The sequence below is a fragment of the Halichoerus grypus genome, chromosome 13 (genome assembly GCF_964656455.1).
Source record: "Halichoerus grypus chromosome 13, mHalGry1.hap1.1, whole genome shotgun sequence".
NCBI lineage: Eukaryota > Metazoa > Chordata > Mammalia > Carnivora > Phocidae > Halichoerus > Halichoerus grypus.
Genome location: NC_135724.1, coordinates 68,544,298 through 68,570,685, shown reverse-complemented (window position 1 = coordinate 68,570,685; position 26,388 = coordinate 68,544,298). Strand labels below are relative to the sequence as shown.

The following is a 26,388-nucleotide window of genomic DNA, read 5'->3' as shown; positions in this document are numbered from 1 at the left end:
GGGCCTGCTTAAGATTCTCTCTCTCCCTCTGCCCTCCCCTCCCCTGTCTCCCTCTATTAAAAAAAAATCAAATACTATAAAAGACTATTATAATGATTACAGAGTTTCTGTCTGGGGAATAAAAAAGTTTTGGATGGTAAACGCTGTGAATTGTGCAAGACTGTTGAATCTCAGATCTGTACCTCTGAAACAAATAATGCAATATATGTTAAGAAAGAAAAAAAGAAGAAGAAGAATGTAACAGGAGGGGAAGAATGAAGGGGGGGAAATCGGAGGGGGAGAAGAACCATGAGAGACGATGGACTCTGAAAAACAAACTGAGGGTTCTAGAGGGGTGGGGGGTGGGAGGATGGGTTAGCCTGGTAATGGGTATTGAGGAGGGCACGTTCTGCATGGAGCACTGCGTGTGATGCACAAACAATGAATCATGGAACACTATATCTAAAACTAATGATGTAATGTATGGGGATTAACATAACAATAAAAAAATAAAAAAAAAAGTTTTGGAGATAGATAGTGGTAATGGTTGCACAACCTTGTGAATGTAATTAATGCTGCTGAATATATGCTTAAAAATGGTTAAAATGGCAAATTTTATATTATACATATTTTGTAACAATTTTAAAAAATTAATAATGCGATACAGCAAAACCACTGAATTACACAATTTAAGTGGCTGAATTGTATGATATGTGAAGTGTATCTCAATAAAACTACTAAAAAGGAAAGCTTAAAAAACAAGAGTGTACCGTAAGAGTATATTCTCCATCCCAACCCAGAACCTCTGGCCACCCCCACAGGCAGCTATTTATTTCTTGTTTCTCCTTCTAGAAACAGTCAGGCATAAACAAGGATATATGAAAATCTGTCATAGCTTTTTCTTTTTTTTTTTTTTAAGATTTTATTTATTTATTTGACAGAGAGAGACACAGCGAGAGAGGGAACACAAGCAGGGGGAGTGGGAGAGGGAGAAGCAGGCTTCCCGCCGAGCAGGGAGCCCGATGCGGGGCTCGATCCCAGGACCCCGGGACCATGACCTGAGCCGAAGGCAGATGCTTAACGACTGAGCCACCCAGGCGCCCCTCTTTTTCTTTTAATTCAAATGAAGGAAGTCATATTCTGTTCTGAACTCTCCCAATTCACTTAATAATATTTCTCGTGTTGTTGCATATCAGCACACGCAGATCTACTTTATTCTTTCCTGCTCCTGCATAGAATTCCACTGTAGGGACCTACCACAATTTATTTAATGAGTTCCTTTATTGATAAACATTTTGATTGTTTTTAGTCCTTTTATACAGCAAAAAGTGTTGCAGTAAACATCCTTGCACTAATGACTTTAAGCACATGCCTGATGATATCATCTACAGGATAAATTCCTAGTTCTGGTATTGCAGTGTCAACGTATCAAATATGTGCATTAAATATTAACATTGCTAAGTTGATTTCTCTAGAGTCTATATCAATTTGTACTCCTACCAACAATTCATTCATTCAACTAATATTTGAGTGCCTACCATGTGCCAGGCAGTATTCTAAGCCCTGGAAACACATCAAATGAACAACAACAAGAACATAAAGACAAAATCCATTCCCTAATGGAGCTTACAAGTCTTTTCCGGGGAAAGGGCAAACAAAAAAGTAAAATATGTAGTATTTCAGGTAGTAAGAAGTGCTATGTCTAAAATAAAGCAGAGAAAGGAGTGTTGGCCAGGGGTGGGGACTGGTGATTTAAATAGGTGGTTAGGCAATGAGAATTCTAAGCCTCACTTTCCTTATCTGTAAGATGGGACGATAACAGTACCTATTTCATAGGACACTACTGAAAGAATGCTATGAGATTATATCTAGTACATAGTAATGAACATTTCCTAGATGGAAGCTATTGTTATTATAAACAAACTTACAGTTAGGAAAATCTGTGGCCTAGGGAAGAATAATTTGCCCACAGCCCCAGGGAAAATTGTGGTTGGGTAAGTACCAGAACCCAGGCCTCCTGACTGCTCATGCAGTGCACTTCCAAATATACCAAGGGACCAAAAGCACTAAGAAGCCATCCTCCCAGGGCTGCTAATGGGCAACATAGTTTTAAGTTGAAGAGCTCTCTGAGAATGTGATTTTTGAAATCAGCAAGAGGGGAGGGAAGATGTGGGAGTACATAAGGTTCCTCTTCAAGGAGAAGCAGGCCAACTTCACTCTGGCCTAAGGCTGAGCCTGCTGGGGTTTACTCACAAGACGTTCAGATCCAGGATGGTGCTCTCAGCCAAAGGCAACAAGCTTTCTGGCTGCTGCTGGCCCATCTGCTCTGATGAGACTCTCCCAAACCCTGATCTCCCATTGGTTTCATTCCAAGGAATCTCCTGGAGGAAAGATAAGCAGCAGTTATTTCACAGCTGTAGAAATAGTAAGTTCTAGAGGGACATTTATATCTGTTTGGCTGGGTGAGATTTTCAAGTAGGCCAAGGATGCAGTGGTGGTCTCTCAACTCCTTCTCTGTGCCTTTTTCTAACCTTGTGGCACCTCCTCTCCCTGCCCACAAGCAGGTACCCACTGCTTGCCTGGGCCTTCTGCTTACACAGAAGCCTCTCTCTGCCTGGGTTCTATCCTTTCTTCATTGAGAGTCTTATTCCCTAACTCATCCTAACCGCTCCTTTAAAAGAAGATGCTCACTAGTTTAACAGAGTCAGTAGGAAGCGGGATTCAGAGAAATCAGCATTCTGGGCTTGACCTCTGTTAATGAGTGTTTGTAAGAACTTGGGCAACTCAATTATCTTTTCTGGGCCTCAGTATCTTTATCTACAAAAATATTGTATGTCATATGGCATTTCAAGTACCATGGAGTAGATTATTCTGCAAGGGGCAGAGACCCCAGGGATCTACCTAAAGACAAAAAAGTACACAGAGAGGTAGTGAGGCCAAGGGCAGAAATTTTCAGAGTGGAGATGCCAGGACCCCTAAAATGCTATTAAAAGGTGTGTTATGATGACCAGTGTCTGGTGAGTGGCATCGAGTATCTAGTCCTGGGTCAGCTATAAGGGAGGTCCCCCCTAGACAAGAGACCTAGGCTTTAAAGTCTATTCTTGTATTGAGTAGGTCTCAATGCAAGGAACAATCCAGACCAGCCTTGTACCATACCATGTCCACTCTTGAAAGAGCAAACATAAGTAAAAAGAGCTTTGGCCCAGATCACCAACAGTTACTTGAACATCATGGTATAGGACTAGCTGCAAGTTTCTTCTGCAAGGCTAAAAAGAGGACGCATGAGAAACATTCAATCAATAAAAGGGTTCTTGAGCTCAAATTTGGGTAAGTGACATAAGAACATTTCAAAAGACATCAGCAAATGTGTGGGTGTGTCCACTTTTGTTTAAGCTCTGGCCGGTTACATTAATAGATGAAGCTTCTGCTGGGGTAATTTGACAAAACTTAAAAATCTTAGTGACTATCACTAATATGTGCTCTCTCTCAAGGCGGCGTCCACAATCTTAACTTTACACACAGAGAAAGGTGTGGGGGATGAAGACTTAAGATTCCGAATTTTGAAATAACCTGACAGTCACTACATCATTGTTCCTGCCTGGAAAAACGACCCACACCCACAATTTTTCTTCTTTGGTGCCCCACATTTGGGTTGACAATGAACTCTCACAGGCTTGAGCCTTGCAACATTGTTGGCAAAGCAGAAGCACCCGCAGACACTTAGTACTTGGGTTGGTAAATCTACCGAGCCTGCTTAGATCCTCTCCCTGCCAGAATACTGATACAGTCAGACCTCCCGAGTCAGCGGTGCATCCCAGCTGAGAAACACTGAAGGAGGGGTGGCACTGTTTTCGCAGAGTCTTCAGTGACTTTCCACTGAGCTGTGGGAAAATTTGACAGTTGACTGTGGCTGAATCATAACTCAGAGGTCCTGACCACTCAGATCTTTGAAGATTCCTTTCATTCCTTTCCCAAAAGGGGAACCTGGCAAACTCCAATTGGTTAATTCCATTTACCAAGGTTGCAAGGAACAGAAGGTAAATGGAACCTTATTGTTGTCAGGCACTTTTTATAGATTTTTTTCATTGAATCTTCATAACCATTCAGTAGGTTATTTACTATTAGCATCCCTAGTTGACAGATGAGGAAACTGAGGCCCAGAGAAGCTAATAACTTGCCCACAGTCATACAACTTGGGTAGGAGATGCTGAGATAATGTAGCATCCTGACTCCAGAGCCTGTGCTCCTAACCATTATGTTATACCATATCTAAACACCAGCACAGATATTCCGAGCTCAAAGGCACTTTGGATATCATAGATCAACCCCTAGATTTTGCAGCTGAGAAAACAGACCTAGTGGGATGATGGGAATTGCCCAGCGACAGAGCCAGGATCTGAGGCAGGTCTCCTCACTCTGGGGTTCAATGCTCTCTGTTGTATCAGAAGGCCTTGGGTTCTCTATATCATCTTAAGAATCTGGAGTTCTTTGATACCTCATCCCTTATTCTTTAGGGAATAGGAACTTAAATTTATATAAACATAAAAATGCTTTCATATCGTTTTTCTACCATATACTGATCTTCCAATTCTTCCTACCCCTTTTTTAGAAGTCTTTTTTTTTTTTTTTAAACTTGGCTCCTTTTTTGCCTTCTCCTTTTTTTAAATCTCAAGAAAATGAAAGCATTTTCAGATAGGATAAAAAAAATCTTTAACCAACTTTCCCTTCTTTTACCAAAGCATTATATTTTACTTTATTTTTTGAGGGGGGGAGGGGCAGAGGGAGAGAGAGAATCTTAGGCAGGCTCCATGCCCAGCACGGAGCCCGATGCAGGGCTCAATCTCACAACCCCAGGATCATGACCCGAGCCAAAATTAAGAGTCGGACATTCAACCAACTGAGCCACCCAGATGCCCCTACCAAAGCATTTTAAACACTGCTATTCAGTGATGATTTCTGTCAATCATCCAATTAGCATTTTTTAATCTCACACTACCCTCCTCTGCTCCCTCTTCTTAGGAGATGACCACCTAAGGCTCGGTATGTCCCCTTAGCTCCCTGTGTCCAACTGCAGGCCTTACTCCGTTGAGGTTTTTCCTGACGTCCTGCCCCTTGTCCTGAGATAATATCCTTACTGCTCCCCAGGCAGTCTCTATACAGTGACCTTCTTTCCCACCTCCTTCTAAATCTGGACCAACAATTTTTTTTTTAAGTTTTTATTTGCTTGACAGAGAGAGACACAGCGAGAGAGGGAACACAAGCAGGGGGAGTGGGAGAGGGAGAAGCAGGCTTCCCGCCGAGCAGGGAGCCCGATGCGGGGCTCGAACCCAGGACCCTGGGATCATGACCTGAGCTGAAGTCAGACGCTTAACAACTGAGCCACCCAGGTGCCCCTGGACCAACAAATTTTAAAGGGGTGGGAATGAGCCTGGAAACAACAACATGTGACAGGCAAGTGTTTAGTCTTTGTAGCCCAACAAATCCTCACCCCTCTGGGCAAGTTAGTTAGCCTTGCTGAGCCTCATATGTCAAATGGATAGGAGACCCCACTTCAAGGTGATTATGAGAATGGAATGAAAGAATGTATAAAAGTGTTAGGAGATAGCCTAGCACACAACAGACACTGCCTTCTCCCTATTCTGGCTCCTTCCCCTTTTTTCACAAAAATGTTCAAAAGAGTTTCATTTTAAAAAAGCCAGATCTCATCCTCAAACAATGAACTGTTCTTTCTCCTTTCTGTCATTCCAAGCTTATTCAAAGCTTATCCTCATAGTTGTCCCTTCCTTCTCCTTATTCAATTCATTTTGGCCACTATATATTGAACTACTAGGGACAGCTTAGCCCATTTCAATGCTCTCCTGAACTCTGAATTCAATACACACTTGTGAATTGACCCCTCAAGCATTAACTACTACCTGGCACTCTGACCTTGGGTGGCCTGCTCATTTCTGCATCTCCTCTAACTTCTCTGAACATTGCTGTCTCAGTCACTTTCTACCTCTCATCTTTCTGCATCCTGTGTTCAGGTGATCTCTTCCTTTCCCATGGATTCAACCACCACTATTTACTAAGATTCCCAGCTCTCGCTCTCTCTAGTCTAAATTCTAATCCTTAGGCTCCAGACCTGAATTTCCAGCTGGTCACAGGAATCTCTCTTTGGAGGTTCCATAGGTATCTAAATCTCCAAATTTGCTCTTTTTCCCTCATGGCTCCTGTTTCCTAAATGGCTCCACCATCAAACCAATGCTCAAGGAAGAAACCTGAGTCATCTTGAGTGTATCGTCTATACTCCATATTCCGTATTTGAATGGTCACAAATCCCTTTTAATTCCCACAATATCTCCTGAATTCATCCTATTTCCAGTGCCTTAGTTCAGGCCTTTGTCATGCCACAGCTAATGCTCCAGACTGAAGGCCCTGAGTTCCAGTCACTCACCCAGTTCACCCTCTGCTCAGATCTGTGATTTATCTAATTAACAGATCCGAGCATTAATCACCTGCTCTAAAGTCTTCCATAGCAGTGACCCTACAAAATCCTGAATATTTACATCTCTAGCTCCCCATTAGAATGGAGGCACCTCTTATTAATTATTGTATCCCACTGCCTACTAGAGTCATTAAATATGCATCAAGAAAGCACATCAAATGAATGAATACAAGCCCAGAACAATACCATGTATAGTAGAGAATACAAAAGAAATATAATATGGTCCCTATCCTCTAGGAGCTTATACTCTAGACAGTATACTGGACAAAAGAAACATGAGAAACTACAGTATTAGGTACCTAAACTGAGATACAAAGTCCAAATGCCAAAGGATCTCAGAAGAGAGAGGTGAGTGTAAGATGGAACTGCTGATAAAGACCTCCCACAGGAGGAGATACTTCCTGAGGACCTTAAAGGATATGGGTGGGGTTCGTGAGGGCATTGGTGGAAGGGGAAGGATGCTCCAGGATGGAAATGGCCAGTAAACAGTACAGCGCACTGGTTGGACAAAAAAGAGTGTGGCCTAATGGGAATGAGAGACTATGTTAGGGGACAATGAGACTAACCTGGAAAGATAAGGTGGTCCCGAAAACAGAGGCCCTCAAAGAGTCATGAAAAAAGGAGTTTACCTTGAATTAGAAAGCTGTAACTTTTTTGAGTGTTAATAATAATGCAAAAACAATCATATACAAAAACTATCATAACATAAAAGCTACCTTTTGATACACACACACATACTCTTAACACAGCAAAGCTTTGAGATAGAGACTATTATCACCATTTTACAGATGAAGAAATTGAAGCACAGAATAGTTATATAACTTACTTGGGGCCACATAGCTGTGTGCAAGGCCCTGTACTAAGCACTACTGGCACAGATAAAGAATATAGTTCCTGTTTTCAAAGATTTCAAAATCCAACCAGAGAGAGGTACTCAAATTAGTACCTCGTAAATAAATATTTATAAATCAATGTGTTAGGTATTGTAACAAATACCTACACAAGATGGGAGTGTTATTTTAGGAAAACTAATGTAAAACAGCTCTATCAGGAGACAAAAGAAATCAGAGAAATGAGCTTCCTAGCTAATACAGTGATCCAGGCCAGCTCCAGCAAGGAAGGTAATGATGGTGGATACAGTAAGACTGGAAAAGGGGCAGAATGCAAGACGTTTCAAAGGCAGAAAGGACAATAAGAGGTTTAATGTAAGTTTTTTGTTTTTTAAAGATTTTATTTGTAAGTAATCTCTACACCCAACGTGGGGTTCGAACTCACAGCCCCGAGATCAAGAGTTGCATGCTCGGGGCGCCTGGGTGGCTCAGTTGGTTAAGCGACTGCCTTCGGCTCAGGTCATGATCCTGGAGTCCCGGGATCGAGTCCCGCATCGGGCTCCCTGCTCAGCAGGGAGTCTGCTTCTCCCTCTCCCGCTCCCCCCTCTTGTGCTCTCTCTCTCTCAAATAAATAAATAAAAAAAAAAATCTTAAAAAAAAAAAAAAAGAGTTGCATGCTCCACTGACTGAGCCAGCCAGGTGCCCCCAGACTGATCTGGGAAGTCTGGGAAGCTTAAAGAAGGGTGTTGGTAAGAGAAAGACATCTTCGTTTGAAGGTATACTGAGTTGAAGACAAAGTAGGACTGCTCTGCTCTGGGAGAATGTAAAAGGCCTTAATATAGTAAGATTTAGAAATGTGACTTTTAAAATTGTTAGTACCCAGGCTTGAGTTGTATATAAAGAAAGAATTTTTAAACATTTTAATTAACTCTCTGCCAGTAGGATGGCCTCTATGTATTTTCTATGGTTTTATTTTCTCCTCACATTCTGCTAGTCTCTATTATCAATGCTGTTTTATATCATCCTTTCCACAGAAATGAGATATGATTATAATGTAATAAAGCTGACGTTTAAACATACAAGAACTTATCTATCTGAGACCGATTCCAAAAATGCTGTTTTTGTTCAACACCTTTCTGGAAATTGTCGGCTCTGGAGTTGCTTTCAGGGTCAATCTATAACCCACACTTGTTAACACACTTGTTAACATCGCAAACCTGATCACCCATTAACTTAGCTCTGAGTTAACTTTTCTTGTTTTTGTTTTTTCAAAAATAAAATCTACCTTCCCCCCTAAAAAACAAACTAGATTTCTCGAGCATCAACACTAATGCCCTAGAGGTTGTGCCACAGACTCTGTAGGCAATTTAGGGAGAGGCTTTCCTTTTTTTTTTTTAAGATTTTTATTTATTTATTTGGCAGAGAGAGCGAGAGAGCACAAGTACAAGCAGGGGAAGCAGCAGGCAGAAGGAGAGAGAGAAGCAGGCTCCCCGCTGAGCAGGGAGCCCAGATGCGGGGCTCGATCCCAGGACCCTGGGATCATGACCTGAGCTGAAGGCAGACGCCCAACCAACTGAGCCACCCAGGTGCCCCAGGGAGAGGCTTTCCAAATATTCTGAAGAGTGGCAACATCACTATGGGGAAGGGTTGCTTCTACTGAGGGTGGGGCATTGTACTGCTAATTATTTTATAGATCTACTTTTCATTTAACCTTTGGAGCAGCCATACATGCAAGTCCTATCATCTTATGCTAAAGAAGAGGAAAAGAAGGTCCAGAAAAGTTAAGTAACTATTATTAGTTATAAAACTAATACAGAGCTCTGCCAGACTTTAAAAACTTTTGATTTTGCCACCATACTATGCTGCTTCTGATAAAATAAGAACATTGTTTCCCAATGGATGGTAAAGTTACTAGTTAAAGGATATCAATACTAGGGGTGCCTGGGTGGCTCAGTTCATTAAGCATCTGCCTTTGGCTCAGGTCATGATCCCAGCATCTTGGGATCAAGCCCCACATCGGGCTCCTGGCTCAGCGGGGTGCCTGCTTCTCCCTCTCCCTCTGCCTCTCCCCCTGCTCATGCTGTATCTCTGTGTCTCAAATGAATAAATAAAATCTTTTAAAAAGAATAAAGGATATCAATACTATATAATCCCATCTCACGTAGCCATAACTTTAATATTCTTTTAATTTCATTTGTTTCCCCACCACTTTCTGTAATCTATTAACTCAGGAAAATGTAAACAACCAGCCATGAAAATTTGTCATAGAACTTGAATTATGTCTACCTTATAGAGATATAGAACATTAGAAATAGAAAGGTTTTTAAATCATCAGGCCTGACTCCCTCAGATTACAGTATTACTATATGGATGGTGTAAGTATGTTATAATCCAGATCAACAAGCAAATAGAATTTCCTTGTGTTTGTATAATGTGTTCAACTGAAGGTTATTGTTTATTCATCATCAGGGGCTTTATTCACGAACACTCAGTTGAATACAGACAGTAGGTTTTACTTATTCCTCTTTTAAATTCTACTCATTCACCAGTGGTATGCCATACACATTTATATATAGCAGACGCTTATACTATCTTAAACTGAATTGGAAGGCTGCAGGCTTGAATTATTTAAGAGAGAAACATTTCCACTTGTCCTGCCAAACACATTGATCAATGCTCACTTAAGTGATGCAATCATCTCATTTTGTAAGGGCTACTCTCTTCAGGTGACTAAGCAGTCTGCAATCTTCCTTCCTTTAATTGGATAATTTTCAGGCTTGTCTTCTCCTTCCGGTTTTTACAACTTCACGCAATCATTTTCTCCTGTGGATATGGTTAATGGTTAATGGTTTCATGGCTAGAGTCTCTAGCACACATGTATCTAGAACTCTCTAGACATCTTTCCATATACTGGTGCAGTGCAACCCTTTACCTACTCTGCTGTTCCAGACAGACTGGCTACTCTGCAATGGTCATCTGTTTCTGCTTGCAGTCTCGCTTTCCCTTTTTTTTTTTTTTTTTTTTTTGGATTGACCTTCCTGTGTCTTCTACACATCCTCTGGCTCAGATGTTTGTTCTCCCACCTCTGGACCTGTGTGGCACTTTCAGTAATGTTATCACCTAATATAAACACAGCTATTGTTTATCAAGCACTAACCATGTGCTATGTCTGGAGCCTTATGTATATAATACAAACTACCCAGCTTTTCCTCCTACCCCTTCATAACACACTTCCTGTACCGTATAAAGGCTCTTAGAGGTCCAGCACAGTACCTGGTACATAGCAGGTGCTCAAGGAATTTCTATAGGAGTCATTATTATGATGATGAAAACAAGCACCACAACTTATTCATGTTTCACCCCAGTACCTAGCACAATGTCTGGCACATTCAACACATGTTTACAAAACTAACCAGTGAAGAGAACAAGTATTGAACACCTATAAGATCTCTGTGAAGCAAGCTGTACAGCTTGCCACGGACTGCTAAAACTAACTCTTCAGAGTCCAGACAGGAAAAGTACGCAGTTATTAAGTTAGCAGAGATGGAGCTAGGGAGCCCAGAAGCACAGCTCAGAATTCCAGCAGGACACATACCGGGTTCAGGAAGCTCTTGTTGGCTGGTGGCTGCAGAGGCTGAGTACAGAAGAGGGGCTTCTGTGGATTGCTCTGGCACAGGCCAGTATCAGCTTGGCTCCCCAAGTGTAGATGGCACGGTCAGACCAACTCCCCTAATCGGGGAGAAACCTGGGACTGTAAGAAAGGCTCATGATGATCAAGGGGGCCCTGATTCTTAGAGAATTGAAGCCTCTATCTGCAGCACCCACAGAGATCCAAAGGTGAGGCTCTGGGGCTGTGAGATTTAGCAGCAGGCAGTCCAGGAAACAGTGTTAGAGTCTGGCGAGAACTAGCAGGACCTGGGCGCACCTGGGTGGCTCAGTCAGTTGAGCCTCTGACTCTTGGTTTCAGCTCCGGTCATGATCTCAGGATCGTGGGATGGAGTCCCACGTTGGGCTCTGCACTCAGCGGGGAGTCGGCTTGGGATTCTCTCCCTCTCCTTCTCCCTCTGCTCCTCCCCCTGCTGTGCTCTCTCTCTCTCTCTCAAATGAATAAATAAATCTTAAAAAACAACAACAACAACAAAAAGAACTAGCAGGGCCCAGCAACCAGAATGAGACTCAAAATCTAGATTCAAGTCTTTGGCAGTGCTAAGTTTGAAAGGTGACAGTGCACTGTGATGGGTTTACGGAAACAAAATGTAGCTTCCATTACTGAGCTGGAGTGCAAGAAGGCTTAATGCTTCAAATATAGTAGACTAGTTATCCGATTTGGGGCATTCATTCAGGCAGGACTAGCAGCAAGGTTGAGATAAGCAGTAGGACTCAGATGCTGGGACTAAGGGCAGGACTTGCCAGTGGTAAGGTTGTTGCTGGGGCAAAGAACCTGGTACCTTATTACAAAACTGCAAGCACTCCGTGATGGATCATTAGCACACACTACAGCCTCTCAGAGCACAAAATCTACTTTGCTTCAGTGAGGATTTCAAGATGCCAGTTATCTAAGGTGCCAAATAAAGTACAGAACACAAATCTGTTTAGCTTGGCTTCACAAATATCTAATTCTTTCTGTATACTTGCTTCACCCTTAGACTGTGTACAGCTGTGTACCTGCTTGGTCTCTTAATCCCCATACAGTGTTTTTTTCCCCTTTAATAGAGCCCCAACCACTTCCAAGTTGAAATTACTTTTTACAACCACAAATTGGTTGTTTCATCCTCTGATTCTGCGACCAAAACTCCAGTCATCATTAGGTCCTAGAATCTAGGTCCACTCACACTAGCAGTAAAAATGGTCCTTTTCCTTTAAAATCAACCTTACCAAATACTATACTACTTGAGCGCCTGGGTGGCTTAGGTGGTTAAGTGACTGCCTTTGGCTCAGGTCATCATCCCAGAGTCCTGGGATCGAGTCCCACACTGGGCTCCCGGCTCAGCGGGGAGTCTGCTTCTCCCTCTGACCCTCTTCCCTCTAATGCTCTTTCTCACTCTCTCTCAAGTAAGTAAATAAAATATTAAAAAAAAACAAATACAATACTGCTGCTAATATTAATAATGAAATCTTCTCATCACCTAGTTCTTCAGTAAAATTGCACTTGCTGACTTTCACTTTTTCAGACACCAAACTGTCTTGTGTTATTCTATGGTCTGCGTATGGTTCTTTGGATTTGATATGCCTAAGTTGTTGGGTTTTTTGTTGTTGTTGTTCATATTAAAGTAATATACACAAATCATGGACTATCTGGTTCAATTACCCATCTGATGACTGACTTTCTTCTACAATACTCCCACCAAGTGGTCATCTGGACCATCCTTGAACACCCAGAATGACTGAGAACTCATTGCCTGCAGAGCCAGCCTATTTCATTTTGTACCACCTTTTGAAAATAACTGCTTTGGGTTGAAATATGCCTCCCTGAGTTTCTATCCATTGACTCCAGCTCCTGTCCTTAGGGCCAAATGGAACAACTATAAACCTCTTACATGCGGCCACCTTCAGGTATTTGAATAAAGTGACAATATTCTTCCTGACTTTGTTTGCTTTGTTTTGCTACATAAATGTTCCCAGTGCCTTTGACTATTTGTTGTTGTTGTTGTTAAATGTTCTCACCAACATTACTCTTTCTTTTCTGGATGTATTCAAGATGATTTATATACCTTGTATCCAACCCAGAGCTAGATAAATTTCAGGTGTGCTTTAGATACTACACCTCTCAATATGCAACCTAAGACCGTAACAGCTTTTTTTGGCAGCCACAACACACTGTTGGCTCACATTGAGCTGATAGACAACTATCTCTAAATGCCACATGTTTTGCTGCTAAGCCCGTTGCATATTTACGTAACTGTTTTGGGAGGAGAAGGAGGTAGAAAAGAAGGTTGATTTTTTGTTTTGGGTTTTGGTTTTCTTGAGAAGAAGCTTTATTTACCACATTGATATTTCATGAAATTTGGGTCCCAAAAAGTCAACCTGGGATTTTGCATTCCTAATGATACATGAGCCTGTGCTTAGTTGGCTAGCCTAAATGATTAACAAACTAGTGATGGTTCATGGACTAGATTTCAGCTCTCAAGAGTCAACTTTGCTTTATTTCATGGCCTCAGACTGCAGCCTTCCTCAAAAATTACTCAATGTTCAAAATGCTATTTATCACCAGAAGAACTGGTGGAAAGCGTGTAAATGATTCAGTGCAAAGGCATTATCACCACTGGAAAAATACCTCGAAGATAAATATCCAGTACATTAAGGATGGGGTGTGTGTGTGTGTGTGTGTGTGTGTGTGTGTGTGTGTGTGTGTGGTTTCCCATGGGAATAGTATATTCAAACACCTTTTCCTCAAATAAAAATAATTATCTTACAGAGATAACACTGTATAGATTTTCAAAGATATTTCAACTTAACTTATTTGATTCTTTCAAATCAAAGGAAGTGGAATGGGTATTATTATCCTCATTTATAGATAAAGAAACTGAGGTTCAGAAAGGTCATGACTTGTCTATAGTTACATAACCAAAAAGTATAGGACCAGGGTTGAACCCCAAGTTCCTGGATTTCTAGCCCAGTGCAGCTCCCGCTGTACCGTGGCAATCCAATGTAAGTGTGGACCAGACTGGCCTTAAGGCACTAATGTCCAAGAAGCTCTCCTGCAGGTGTCAGGCACATGTGCTCCACCTGCCCTTGCCATCCACATAAAAGAAGGGGGAGGGTCTCAGTGAAAACAGTTGTTACAACACTTGAGAGATGTCAGACTCTAGCAATAATAAAACCATAGAATTTATGAGAACTAGCTCAATACCTTTAAATTAAGAGATTAGGGGGCGCCTGGGTGGCTCAGTCGTTAAGCGTCTGCCTTCGGCTCAGGTCATGATCCCAGGGTCCTGGGATCAAGCCCTGCATTGAGCCCTCTGCTCGGCGGGAAGCCTGCTTCTCCCTCTCCCACTCCCCCTGCTTGTGTTCCTGCTCTCGTTATCTCTCTCTCTGCCAAATAAATAAATCTTTAAAAAAAATTTAAGAGATTAGGAAGTGGTATCAAGTAATTTGGGTTGAAATATGCCTCCCTGAGTTTAATTGCAGTAAAGCTGCAATTACCTAATAGCAAAACCAGGATTAGAACCTGTTTATATACCTGATTCAATGTTCTTTCTGTTACACTGTACTGTTTCTCAAAATACAAGTAGGCAGCTGTTACCTATATCTAGGACTTTCTGAAAACGGGGTCTGAAATGTATTATCTATAACTCAAGAATGTTATGGCCAAGGATGCCACCAAACTCTCAATCCAAGGAAATATGAACCAGGAGGCTAATTAGAGAGAGATGAACCATGACATATTAAACCGCAACTTCCCAGTAAACAGAGCTGTGCTATATGAAGTAGTCCCCCAGGATGGACTCCCTCCCCCAATATCTATTGTTGTTGAGAGCCACTCAAGGATTTGGACTACTTGTATCCTCTATGATCAGCGTGCAGCAAAGACATCTGAGAGTGTTACTGAAAGGAGAGGAACATGAATCTGCCCCAGCCAGTTGTGGTCTTTTTAAAAAGCAGGCTAAATAAGTAGCTACTGAGTTAATGTACATAAAAAGGACTCATCAAGTGACTATAAACATTTATAACTGATATGGTGTTCAATTTGTTTCAACAATCATTTATTGAGCTCCAGTTATATGCAAAGCTCTGTAGATTCAAAGATATGTCATACGTATCTCTATCCTCAAGAAACTTCACAGATTGAATATTATGGCAACACAGAAGTGGGAATTTAGGTAAGCCTGAAGGAGCCAGGAAAGGCTTTATTGAAGAGATACTTGAATTTAAGGCTTGGGTAAGAACTATCTAAGTGAAGAAGGAGCTGAGCAAAGACAGCGGTGTGGAATGGTATGGAGTGTTTGTACAACTGGCAGCAGTTGGACAATACTGGAGCCCAAAGTATAGGGCAGGGAAGAGTGATAATATGAAATGAGGTCCAGTTAGAGGGCCTTATTCCATGCACTCTTGGACTTCGGACTAAACTAATGGAGTGCCATTGAAGAACAGATCACCCTGGGAACCAAGACCAAGGGGGAATTTGAAGTTGGGAGGCAGAAAGACTGATTATGAGTTGGTTGAAGTAATTTAAGCAATGATGAGAGCCTGTACAAGGAATGTGTAAGTAGCAATAGGAATGCATCAGATAGGTCATATTCCAGAAAAAAAACTAAGGCTGTTGAATGATGTTATCTGAAGGGTGGGGTTTCCTCTCTTAGGGCCTCTCCTATGCCTGACACACTATCAGAGGTTCCTTCTGGCAGGATTTGAAGAGGACCTTACTAGATTGGAGTTGATCAATGCATTTCAGTTTTGGTCAACTAATATTAACGTGTATTATGCAAGTTTAATGAGTAAAGAAGGCCTTGAAGGGAAGAACATGCCTAGTCATGAGAGGAGAAGCAAGCAAAACAAGGGATAAAGCAAAACACAAGACAAAACATTCAGGCCACTAAAAGGCAAAGAAACTTCACCATTGGCAGACAAAGTCACCATTTTAGCTGGGTTGGCTCTTCTCTGCTACAAAATCCATTTTCAGTCAGCTTGGGTATGCTATTCCAAAACTCCTTCATGTGGGACACTGAAGTCTACATAAGGATAATAATAATAATTATTATAAAATGAACCCTAGCAAATAAAGAAGAACTGTGACTTCTGAACTAAGGAACATCATGTAGGGACAAATTAAGATAGGAATTGGGTCTTTAGAAAGTTGCTTAGAAATCAGGTCACCTCAGATCTTTCCCCCATGACTATCAGTGAAATACTGGCTCCTGTATTTTCATTTCCAGTAAGTGTCATGTTTAACTTGGAAATCTGACAAATACCAAAAACCCCTGCCCCATAGTTCACAGTATTACTGGGAGGATGAAATGGGACAAAAAGAGGCAAAAGCTTGTGTGTGTTGTAAAGTGCTAAATGACAGTATAAGCAGCCCTCTTGCTCGAAGGAGAAAAGAGAACAGGTGGGATCTCCGCGTCATAGCCTTTGCAAGACTGCTCAGCAATGATTATAAAATTTTAGTTCTTCAAGGCCATAGTACTTTAAACACTTTCCTTAAGAATCAAGATTAATGCACACTGTGAATTTAAAAGTAACACCTAAAAACAGACACTAGTACATTTCTAACAAATGAGCTCTTTCTAATAAATCAGCTTCTATAATGAAACTCTTTTGTCACAAATAAGCATGTTAACAGAGAAATTTATATATGACTAGATTATTAGAATCATATTTTTAGAATTAGGAAAGGCTTAGTTCATCTCTATAAACTGTCTTCCCAGCCTCTTGCCCTCACCAACCTTTCTTACAACAGGAATACTGAGATAAAGATTGAGCCCAGACTACACTGTAGATTTCCTGTTCCTGGCCTAAGGCTCTCTCTTCTATAAAATAATTTTTAATAAAATATTTCAAATATAAAGAAAAGCATAATAACAAATACCCGGATTTTTAAAATGTTAACATCATATGCTTTGAATCTTTTTTGACAGGAAATGGCACTTTAATGCTTTGAATCTTTTTTTAAAAAGAATTAAAATATTATGTATCAGCCGATGGACGCCCATTCCTCTATCCCATTCCCCTACCACCTTCTCCAGAAATAACCACCATATTGAGGTTGGGGTATATTCTATTCTTCCTGTTCATGTTTGTATACACTCAAATGATTATATATCCATAAACCACACCATGTTGCCACAAAACGAGTTGGTGTTCAAAACAAGGAGTCCCTCATTCTAGTACGCTTGCATGCAATTAAAACCTTTGGGGCTTGGCTGGGTATTTCAAAAAGAAACTAGGGCAGAGCTTAAAGTCTTTTTTAATGATTACCATAGAAGGATCTAGTGATGTGTCTTACCATTTAGAGTGAAAAATAAATTTTAGGCAAATATAAAATTTTAAATCCAACTTTTTTTTTTAAATCCGTCTCAAGTTAGCACTTCATATTTGTGAAACCCTGGTTTATAATGACCTAGTGTGAATGACCTGTCACGGAACAATTGGGAAAGATGGATTAAGCAATTTAACTAGTAATAATAGTTTCTACTTCTGCTTCAAGATCCAGCTCAAATGTCACCACCTTAATGAATCTGTTCTTGATCCCATCAGAATTAATTCCTTCAACAGTCATTTATTGAGTGCCAGAGCCCTGTAGATACAAAAGTAGATCAGACCCAGTTCCTGCCCAGGGCTCAGAAATAATTACACAATAGTTTTTGATAAATGCTCTAACAGAGGTATCCATAAAGGGTTAGTGAAATCTATACTTTTCCTGGACCAATTGGAGAAGACAATACAGAGGAGGCGATATTTGAGATGCATCTTGCAGGATGAGTAGGAGCTCACAAAACAGAAGATAAAAGGTCATTCCAGGTAGGGAGACACTGAATGAGAGGGTACAAAGGATGGTAAGATATCAGTTTTAGAAAGACAACTAAGGATAGACATCAGAGGTATAGGGATAAGTTAGAAGACTAACAACAATTCAAGCAAAAGATGACATGATTATAGGCATGAGGTGGGAGGGGGAAGGATTTTAACAAAATTTGGGAGATAAATTTAGCAGAATTTGATGCTTCCTTGGAGGGAAAGAAAGAACGTGGAGTTGGGGATGACTCTCAAAGGCTTGGCAAAATGAGTGGGCAGTGAGGCCATTAACTAAAATAGGAAATAACATACAAAAGGTAAGAACAGGCCCGGGGTTGGGGGGTCAAGTTTCCCTTGAGGCACTTAGAGTTAGCAATGAGAACTCTTCCTTGGGCCTTAAACAATTTCCTTTTCTAGGCCAGAAATCACCCCTTTCTCTGAATTCCATAGCATAATGTATACCTTTTCCACATCAGATTATTTAAATCTGCTGTATCTATAAGTATTTACAAGTTTGTCCCTACCTTAAACCATGAAGAAAAAGTACTAGGTCTTGTTCTCTGCGTATTGTCCTTATCTCAGAGCCTTAACATACAAAAAGCCTCAGCCAAAGTTTGCATTCTTGAAAAGGGAGCTCCATCAGATACTAGAAGCAGTCCGTCAACATTTATCAAAACAATGGCCAAAACTTGTGAGTTATTGACTTATATAAAATATCTAAAGCATTTGGTCTACAGCACCTGCTTTTAGATCCTTTTGTGCTTATCTTATCTTACTTTTTTATAAGTAGGCTCCACGCTCAGCGGGGAGCCCAACGCGGGGCTTGAACTGACGGCCCTAAGATAAAGACCTGAACTGAGCTAAAAGTCAGATGCACAACCAACTAAGCCACGGGGGCAACCCTATCTTATCTTACTTTTAAACAACCCTGCAAGGTAGTTGTATTCCTATTTTACAGATAAAGCAACAGGTCAGAGTGTCTGAATAACTTTCCTGGAGTCACAAGGTTTGCAAGTTGCTTAACCAGGATTCGGGCCGACTGGTTTCTTCATCAGAGTTAAGCTTCTCTGTTCTAATTCTCAGTTGGGCTGAAAAGTAGATCTTTGGCTCCTGAGGGGGTAGCACTCTCCGGTTCGGCGGGAACTGCGAGAGGGGCCTCACCCCTATCACCTCATTGAGTCTAAAGCGCCCCCCTCCCAGCAAAGTGCCCATGCGGGCACATCCACTGCAGACGGCAGAGCTGAGAGGGGACCCAAGGGCCCGGAGGGTGAGCTCCCTGCCCGGGGACCCAGCATTTTGCGGTATTCACTCCACGAAAGCGCATGGGATCACTTGGCCCTTCGCTCAGGTGAAGCGCTGGCCAGGCTCGAACCCCGAAGCCCGGAGTGGGCGCGTGCGGCCAGGGCCTCCCAGCCTGGCTCCGCCGGGGATGGGGGGCGGGGTGGGCCGGGGCGGGGGGAGCCATAAGTTCTCACAAATACGGGGCACTGGAAAACGGTGGTGCAGTTACTGCCCTTGGGACACTGAAACTCGTCCCGTACCTTCCTCCGCAGTCCCGTGCGGCGCACCGGCCCGGCCGGCAGCCCCGGTTCCGCCGACCGGAGACCGAGGTCGGGGCGGGGAGAAGCCCTGCCCACTGGCTGCGGCGGGAACCGGCCCCACGACGGTGCGACCGAGCGGGCCAGGCATTTACCTCAGACCGCGCCGCTGCCCCCCGGAGGCCGCGCCCAGGGCTCCCTCACCGCCTCTGTGGGTTCTCGGTCCCGCCCGACACCTCCGGCCAGGAACCGGAGGGCGAGGGAGAGTGAGAGGGTAACAGAACGCTTCTGGGGACCGGCGCGAGAGCCTCCAAAGGCCGCAAGTACGGAGCTGCAGCCGCCCCGGGCGTGCAGCTGAGGCGCGAGGGCTCGGGGCAGTCCCGGCCGTGGAAGGGGCGTGTCCTGGCGCGTGCGGAAGGAGGCGCGAAGGGCAAGGGGCGGTCCCCCCGCGAAGCCCTGGAAGGCGCGAGGAGGGGGCGTGCCTCACGTGAGCCCTCCAGGGGCCGAAGGTGCGCGGGTAGAGAGGAGAGCGCGTGCGCGGACCTGGTTGTTGGCTCCTCCTTCTCCTCTTTCTGGGGGCAAAGGGTAGGCAGTATTAGTCTGGACATCAGCGCCTCGTCCGCGCTTGCAGACTCCAGCCATGGCGGGGCCTGAATGGGAGTCCCTGGAGCAATGTTTGGAGAAGCACCTGCCACCCGCAGACTTGAGGGAGGTGAAGCGCATTCTCTATGGCAAGGAAACCAGGTCTGGGGCCCAGAGGCTCGGGTGGGGAGACCTTGGGGCCAGCGAGTGTGGGTCTGGGGAACCAGGGAGAGTGCTTCAGGATCTGAAGGGTTCTGAGGGGGCCATGAAGATCGGAGTTGGTGAGCAGAGGCCTTAGGAGATCTAGATGTGATGGCTCTGGGCCTCAGGGGTTCCCCAGCCCCCAAGTGACCTTTACAAGCCAGTTCTCCGCTTGTTGCCCAGAACTCGGAAGGGGAAAAGAACCTGGAAGGGAAAGGACAGTTTTGCTCTCTGTCGCTTTCCCTGTGGCCACCCAGCTCTCTTTACCTACTTCCAGTGACCAGCTTCCTCCCCAGAGGCAGGCCTATGCTCTGGGGGTCTGTCTGGGTCAGTGCTTCCAGCCAGAGCCCCTAGCAAGTCACCTGACTGTCCAGGCCCAGCCCTTACTTCCTGCAGTGACTGGGCCTCTGGCAGATCCTCGAGGTAGAGGCTGGCTGAATCTGGTTAGAGTAGGAACCTTTCCCATTGGCAAGGCCCAGGAGTTAGTTACCACACTTAGTGCAAATGTTTTTCCACTCGCAGCTAGTCGTGTGCATCACTAGGACATTCTGAGGTTAGTGCACTGCTGGACACTGGGTATACAAAGCTGGAAGACATTTTCACTCTTGGTTCTCTTCAATCCACTTTTCTCCAAGCAACCCAAAGATGTAAATCATATCTTGTTGCTCCTTTGCCTAAAACTCTGTGAAGGAGGGGCACCTGGGTGGCTCAGTCAGTTAAGCATCTGCCTTTGGCTCAGGTCATGATCCTGGGGTCCTGGGATCCAGCCACTGGTTGGGCTTCCTGCTCAGCATGGAGCTTGCTTCTTCCCCTCCCACGGGCCCCCCCACCTTGTGTGTGCATGCTCTCTCTCTCTCAAATAATGGATGGAATCTTTAAAAAAAATAAAGAACTCTGAAGGATTCCCATGGCTCTTAGAATGAAATCCAAACTCTGAACCCATACAGCTTCTGACTTAATCTCCTTCCACTTCCTTGCCCATTGGTGGGCTCCCTGCCCCCCAAGCCAGACTGTGCACTTCCTGACCTTGTGGCAGTGACCTTGAGGCAGGAAACTGATAAACCTGAAACTCAAGGGTGTTGATTGGGTCAGTGGTTCCCAGTCACTGGCTGCAGTGGAGTTACTGCAGGGAGGCCAGATCTCAGATCTAAGAGGACATAAAGTGAACTTCACCATCCGCTAGTGAACAGAGCTAGTGGATGGTAAAGGTAGAACAACTGCCTTTGGGGGTAGGAGTGGTACAGAACTCTGTTGAAAAGGGCTCTTCATACCCAAATAGGGATACCTGGGACTGGATGACCTTCAAGGTCCCTCCAGTGAAATCATGCTGACCTACTACTTTCCACCATACCTGTCAAGAGGGAAGCGTCTTAGAGTTGAAGGTGTTGAAGGTGTCTTAAAGGAAGGGTCTCAGGATGGGAATAGGTTTGTTTTGTTTTGTTTTGTTTTTAAGGATGAGGTGGGCATATTCTTCTGGGAACAGAAATGGAGAGAGTTTGTGGTGTCAGAGGAAAAGCACAAGAGTCTTAGGAAAAGAGAAATAAGTTTCTCATGTAAGTGACTGGCTGAGGCACATTCTAGAGACTGGGATAAGGACTACCTTGCAAGAGGGACCTTATGTGAGCATTTGGATCTCTCCAGAGTGGGGAGGAATTATAATGGGTGGTAAAATGAGAGCCAACACCCATTGGCCAGTGATGACTGGGCCTCATTGAAGGGCTTGGCTTATAGTAACTGTTCATGAAAGGTTCTCTTCCACTCAGTACTGAGGCCTTCCAGGCTTTACCTCTAGGGTATTATCCTTTGTACTTGCTCAGTCCTTGCAGTTGGATGGGATTTGGCTATGCACAGGACTGTGAACTGAAGATGGAAAATCATTAGTCATTTAAAAACCTTCTCCCACTTAAACCCCTGCTCATTCCTTATAGCCTGACTGACATGGCCACCTCTGTGAAGGCCTGGTGGAGCCCGAGTCCTCAGCCCCTCCCTCAGGACTCCTGACTGCATTCCACACAAGACCACCTTCTCTCCTGATTAATTGCTGTGCCAAGCACAAAGAAGATGCTTAATAAGTGTATGTCAAGTGAATGAGCTAAATGGGCTTTTGCCTGGGCCAGGCAGATGAAATCCTCAAAGAGCATGGACTCTCAATTTTAAGACAGCCAGAACCAAGAAGCATTTATTCATTCAACAAACATTTAGTGCATGTTTATTTTTGTCCTGGGCACTAGGAGTACATGGTTCCCTCCCTGGAGGGGCTTTCCGCCTTTTGATGGTTGCCATACATGGTGAGAGAAGGATGCAAGGAGAGCTGGAGAGAGTGTACATGAACAGAGGTGGAGGTGAAGGAGATGGAGAAGTTGGTTTGGAGACAGGAAGGGCTCAGGTACTCCGGGTCATGGCCCAGACGCCAGGGAGCATGCTCATTCAGGGCCTGCATGTGTAGAATGCTGTGGGGAGGAGGCAAAAGTAGGCACGGTAGGCCCAGGGACTCTGTACACCATGCTAAGGGAGTGGGACCTGTCCTAATGGTGGTGGGAGTCTTTAAAGAATTTGAAAAGAGCAGGTGAAAGATGAGGAGGCCTAAAGTAACAGAGTGCCTGGGAGCCAAGAAGAGGAAGGGTTCCAGAGGTCTTGGGAGGTCAGCAAGCGGTGCGGATAGCCAACACAGCAGAGGAGGCAGATCGGGTGGCTGGTTCATTCATCTAATGAGGAGCAGCTTTGGGGAAGTCTGATGAGTTGAATTGGGGATGCTGTCCAGTTTCCTAGGGCTGCTGGAACAAATTACCACACACTGGTGGCTTAAACCAAAAGAAATTTATTCTCACAGTCCTGAAGACCAGATGTACAAAATCAGGGTGTCAGCAGGGCCACACTTCTCCAGAGGCTCTGGGGGAGAATCCTTCCTTGCCTTCTCTAGTTTCTGGTGGCTTCTGGCATCCCTTAGCTTGTGGCAGCATCACCCCAATCTCTGCCTCTGTCTTTACACGGCCTTCTCTTCCCCCTGACTCTCCCCTGGGCATCTCTTATAAGAATACTGGTCACTAGATTTAGGGCTTGCCTGGATAATCCAGGATGATCTTATCTTGAAATCTTTAATTACATCTGCAAATGTCCTTTTTCCAAATAAGGTCTCATTCATAGGTTCTGGGTATTAGGATGTGGATGTATCTTTTGGGGAGCCTCAGTTCAATCCACTACAGGAATTGTGCAGAGGTGGTCCTCACTGGGGGAGGCTGGGCTTGGGACTGTCCTCATTGCAGGCGGAAGAGTGTGTACAGAGTGGGACAGGCCCAAGGAGGGATTGAGGAGAACCTGCTGTTAAAAAAAAAATCAGAGGAAGTGGAGACTTTGCATGGTACTCCAGAGGTGAGGAAGTAGGGATCAGGGGCCCTAGGGCAAGTATCAAGGACAGCAAGCAGGATAGGGACAGAGTGTCAAATGGTATAGGGAGGTCTAGAAGGATGAAGACAGGAGTGTGAGTCTCTCCCATTGCTAAAGCCAACCAGAAGGCTGGTGGCAATTCAGAGTGGGGGAGTGGGCCCCAGGGAATAGGGGGCTGAGGAAGGTGTGAGAGGTGAAGGCTTTGGGGAAGCTCCCTATGAAGGGGAGGTGAGGAGAGCAAGTGAGGTAACAAGAGGGACCTGTGGAGTGTTTCCTTTTTTCCTCTGTTATTTATTTTTTTAATGGGAAAGATTCAAATAGCTTTTTTTTTTTTTTTTTGAGAGAGCATGAGCAGGGGGAGGGGCAGAGGGAGAGGGAGAAGCTGACTCCCCACTGAGTGCAGAGCCTGAGGTGGGGCTCAGTCCCAGGATGCTGAGATCATGACCAGAGCCAAAGTCAGGAGCTTAACCAACTGAGCCACCCAGGTGCCCCTCAAATAGCTTTAATGGTGGATGTGATAGGTCTGTAGGAGACACGGAGAAATGTCCAAATTATGCATATTGTTAAGTAAGAAAGGCAAGTGGAGAGCAGAAGATACAGAAGGACACCAGTGTAGTTTACACACTTATAGGAAAATGTTGGAAAAATACCTACAACATTATTAAGAGGGGTTGTCTCTGAGATTCGGGACTGGAGCTGAGGGGCGTGATGGAGAGGGGAATTCAGTTTTCATTTGATATCCTTTCCACGGTTTGATTTTTTTCTCCCAACGAGCATGTGTTTCTTTTGTAGCAAAGCTCTAGTTTAATTATTTAAAACACTGATGGTAAAGAGCTATTAGAGAGGAAAGATGAAGTTCTAGAAGCTAGAGGTTGCAGAGGAGGCAGGAGCTGGGCTCCCTCAGACGAGGTCTGCCTTGACCCTGGTGGGGGAGGTGGGGCCAGGAGGGTATGTTGGAGCCAGAGCAGGAAATGATGGGCTCTCCTCCTTGACATTAGAGGTGAGGCCATGTGGGGCCTTAATATCAGGATAAGGGGCGGAAGGGCAGAAGGCCGACTATGGGGACCAAGGGAGGGTTTCCGGCAGCATGGAGCCCTTCTGAGGTTGTGGTTCATCTACTGGTCTCTGCCTCACCCCCCTGCTGGGCCATAGCCAGTCTATATCCCACCACATCCCTATGCCAAGCCTTTCATGGGCACAGTACTTGTTTACGGAATGGGGCTCAAGGGTCTGTTGGGTTCTCCCAGACTAAGAGGGGCAGGACATGGTGATGGACCACTTGGATAACCGGAAGGTAGGGGTGACTAGACAACCTGAGGGTGGCTCTCTCTGTGGGAGGATATAGTGGCCGGGCCTGTGCCATCTCAGGCCTAGGAGAATGAGTGTCTGCAGGGAACTGGGTGTGGGAGGGATGGGGGCAGCACTAAACATAGTGACAAGGCAGGGAGGCTGCACATCACAGAATAACGGGGCTCATGGTGATGGAAAGATGGGGAGAGCCAACAGCTGTGGGCATCGGATGAGGAGAGACGGCCAGAGGCTGAGGGACATCTGTCATCCAGGTGACGGCTACAGGTGGGCTTGCAAAGGTGAGACAAGATCTCTTCCATCTGCTCTCTTCCTGGGATGAGACCCAGATGGAGGACAGGCCTGCCAACAGGTCTCCCAAAGGACGGTCCTGCTCCCCCGCCCGAGGGCCTGAGGGGAAACAGATACACAGAGCCCTTCTCCTTTTTCTCCTGTCCTCCATGGTGACTTGTCGTGGGGCTGAGGGCTGTAGTGGGGGGAGCCCTCTGCTTGAGGGCAGGAGGACTGTGTCTGAGGCAATCACGGCAAGGGGAGGTGCGGTGTGGGCAATGCTGCTATTTCTAACCTGCTAAAGTGAACGGAACCCTGACTAGTTGAAAAGCAAGCTGATTGTCAGGGGTGGAACCCAACTTGGAGCTGTCAGGGCCGTCACATGGAAACCGCCTGGCAGGGGGCGGCGACAGGGGGCTTGGGCTGACAGGGCTGTGATTTTGAAAGAAATGTCTTTAAGAAAGTGATTTAAAGTAGGAGAGAAATATTATTATTAGATAATGGCTGTCAGGTTATTTTTTGATGTGTTCTCTGAGTATTTCATAACCATCTCGCCCCTAGATGGTAAGGCCTTCCTGGCCAGAGGCCATGTCCCGTGCACCTGCCGGTTTCGCCTCAGTGCACGGCATCCAACAAGCATCAGGAGGTGTTTGCCGTTTGGCCAGTGGTCACTTAGGTGGAAGGTTTTATAAATAATCCATTGCCTTTGTTAATAAACCACAAACCAGGCTGAGCGCCTGCACCTTTGGTCTGGACACCTGGGTCCCACCAGGCCCCCCAGCACTGGGCATAGGACTGCCCCTGGCAGGAGCAGCAGCAGGACAGGGGGGTGGGGCTCACCGGAGACCTGTAACCCTTAGTGGCGAATGGTCACAGGACCTCCCTCATGCTATCAGTCCCGGCCCCTCTACCCAGCCATCTCCTAAGCCCTGTCCTCAGCAGTCGCTCCTGTCTTATCACAGCCTGCCCCACCCCGCAGGCTCAGCAGAGCCCTCTGATTCTAGTCCACAAACATTTTTGGAAATCCATTGCCTCTCTTCTGTGCTGACTGCTGAGACTTTAATCTCCACCCTGAGGTCAGCAGCTCTAAAACATCAATCTCTTGACCAGTCACCCTACAGCCCCCCTCCCTGCTCCCCGGCTTTGCCAGGCCTGACCCCGGCACCTCCCTGGTGAAGCCCATACTCAGTGTAGTGTCCGTTTTCCACCAGGCAGGGCCCCCCGCTCCTCCCGGCCCCCGCTCCAGCTTCCCACGAGTGGGCCCTGGCACTGGGTTGCTCTGTGTGCCTCCTTGCCAGATGCCCCCGCCTCCTCTCTACCTGATGGGTGACTACAAGTGGGGTTGGAGGGGAATTTT

At 44.9% G+C, this 26,388-nt stretch overlaps 1 protein-coding gene and 1 long non-coding RNA gene across 6 annotated transcripts in view; one reads left to right on the top strand and one right to left on the bottom strand.

Annotated features, from left to right (window-relative positions):
* The window catches only part of LOC118551568 (uncharacterized), a 54,967-nt gene extending 35,302 nt beyond the window's left edge, over window positions 1-19,665 (bottom strand). Inside the window, exons 1-3 of one of the 5 annotated variants that reach the window (XR_013443441.1) lie at window positions 19,290-19,665; window positions 15,852-15,965; window positions 2,233-2,360 (exon numbers count right to left, since the gene is read on the bottom strand). This is a non-coding gene — a long non-coding RNA (uncharacterized LOC118551568). Of the gene's footprint in view, window positions 1-2,232; window positions 2,361-10,891; window positions 11,038-15,851; window positions 15,966-19,289 lie in introns of those variants that run through there. The other 4 variants (XR_013443442.1, XR_013443443.1, XR_013443445.1 and 1 more) reach the window with 4 other exon arrangements.
* A 217-nt stretch (window positions 19,666-19,882) lies between these two features.
* UPB1 (beta-ureidopropionase 1) overlaps window positions 19,883-26,388 on the top strand; it is a 33,396-nt gene continuing 26,890 nt past the window's right edge. The window contains exon 1 of the mRNA XM_078060706.1: window positions 19,883-20,030. Coding sequence (XP_077916832.1) covers window positions 19,927-20,030 — 104 coding nt within the window. The 5' untranslated portion in view covers window positions 19,883-19,926. The remainder of the gene's footprint in view (window positions 20,031-26,388) is intronic.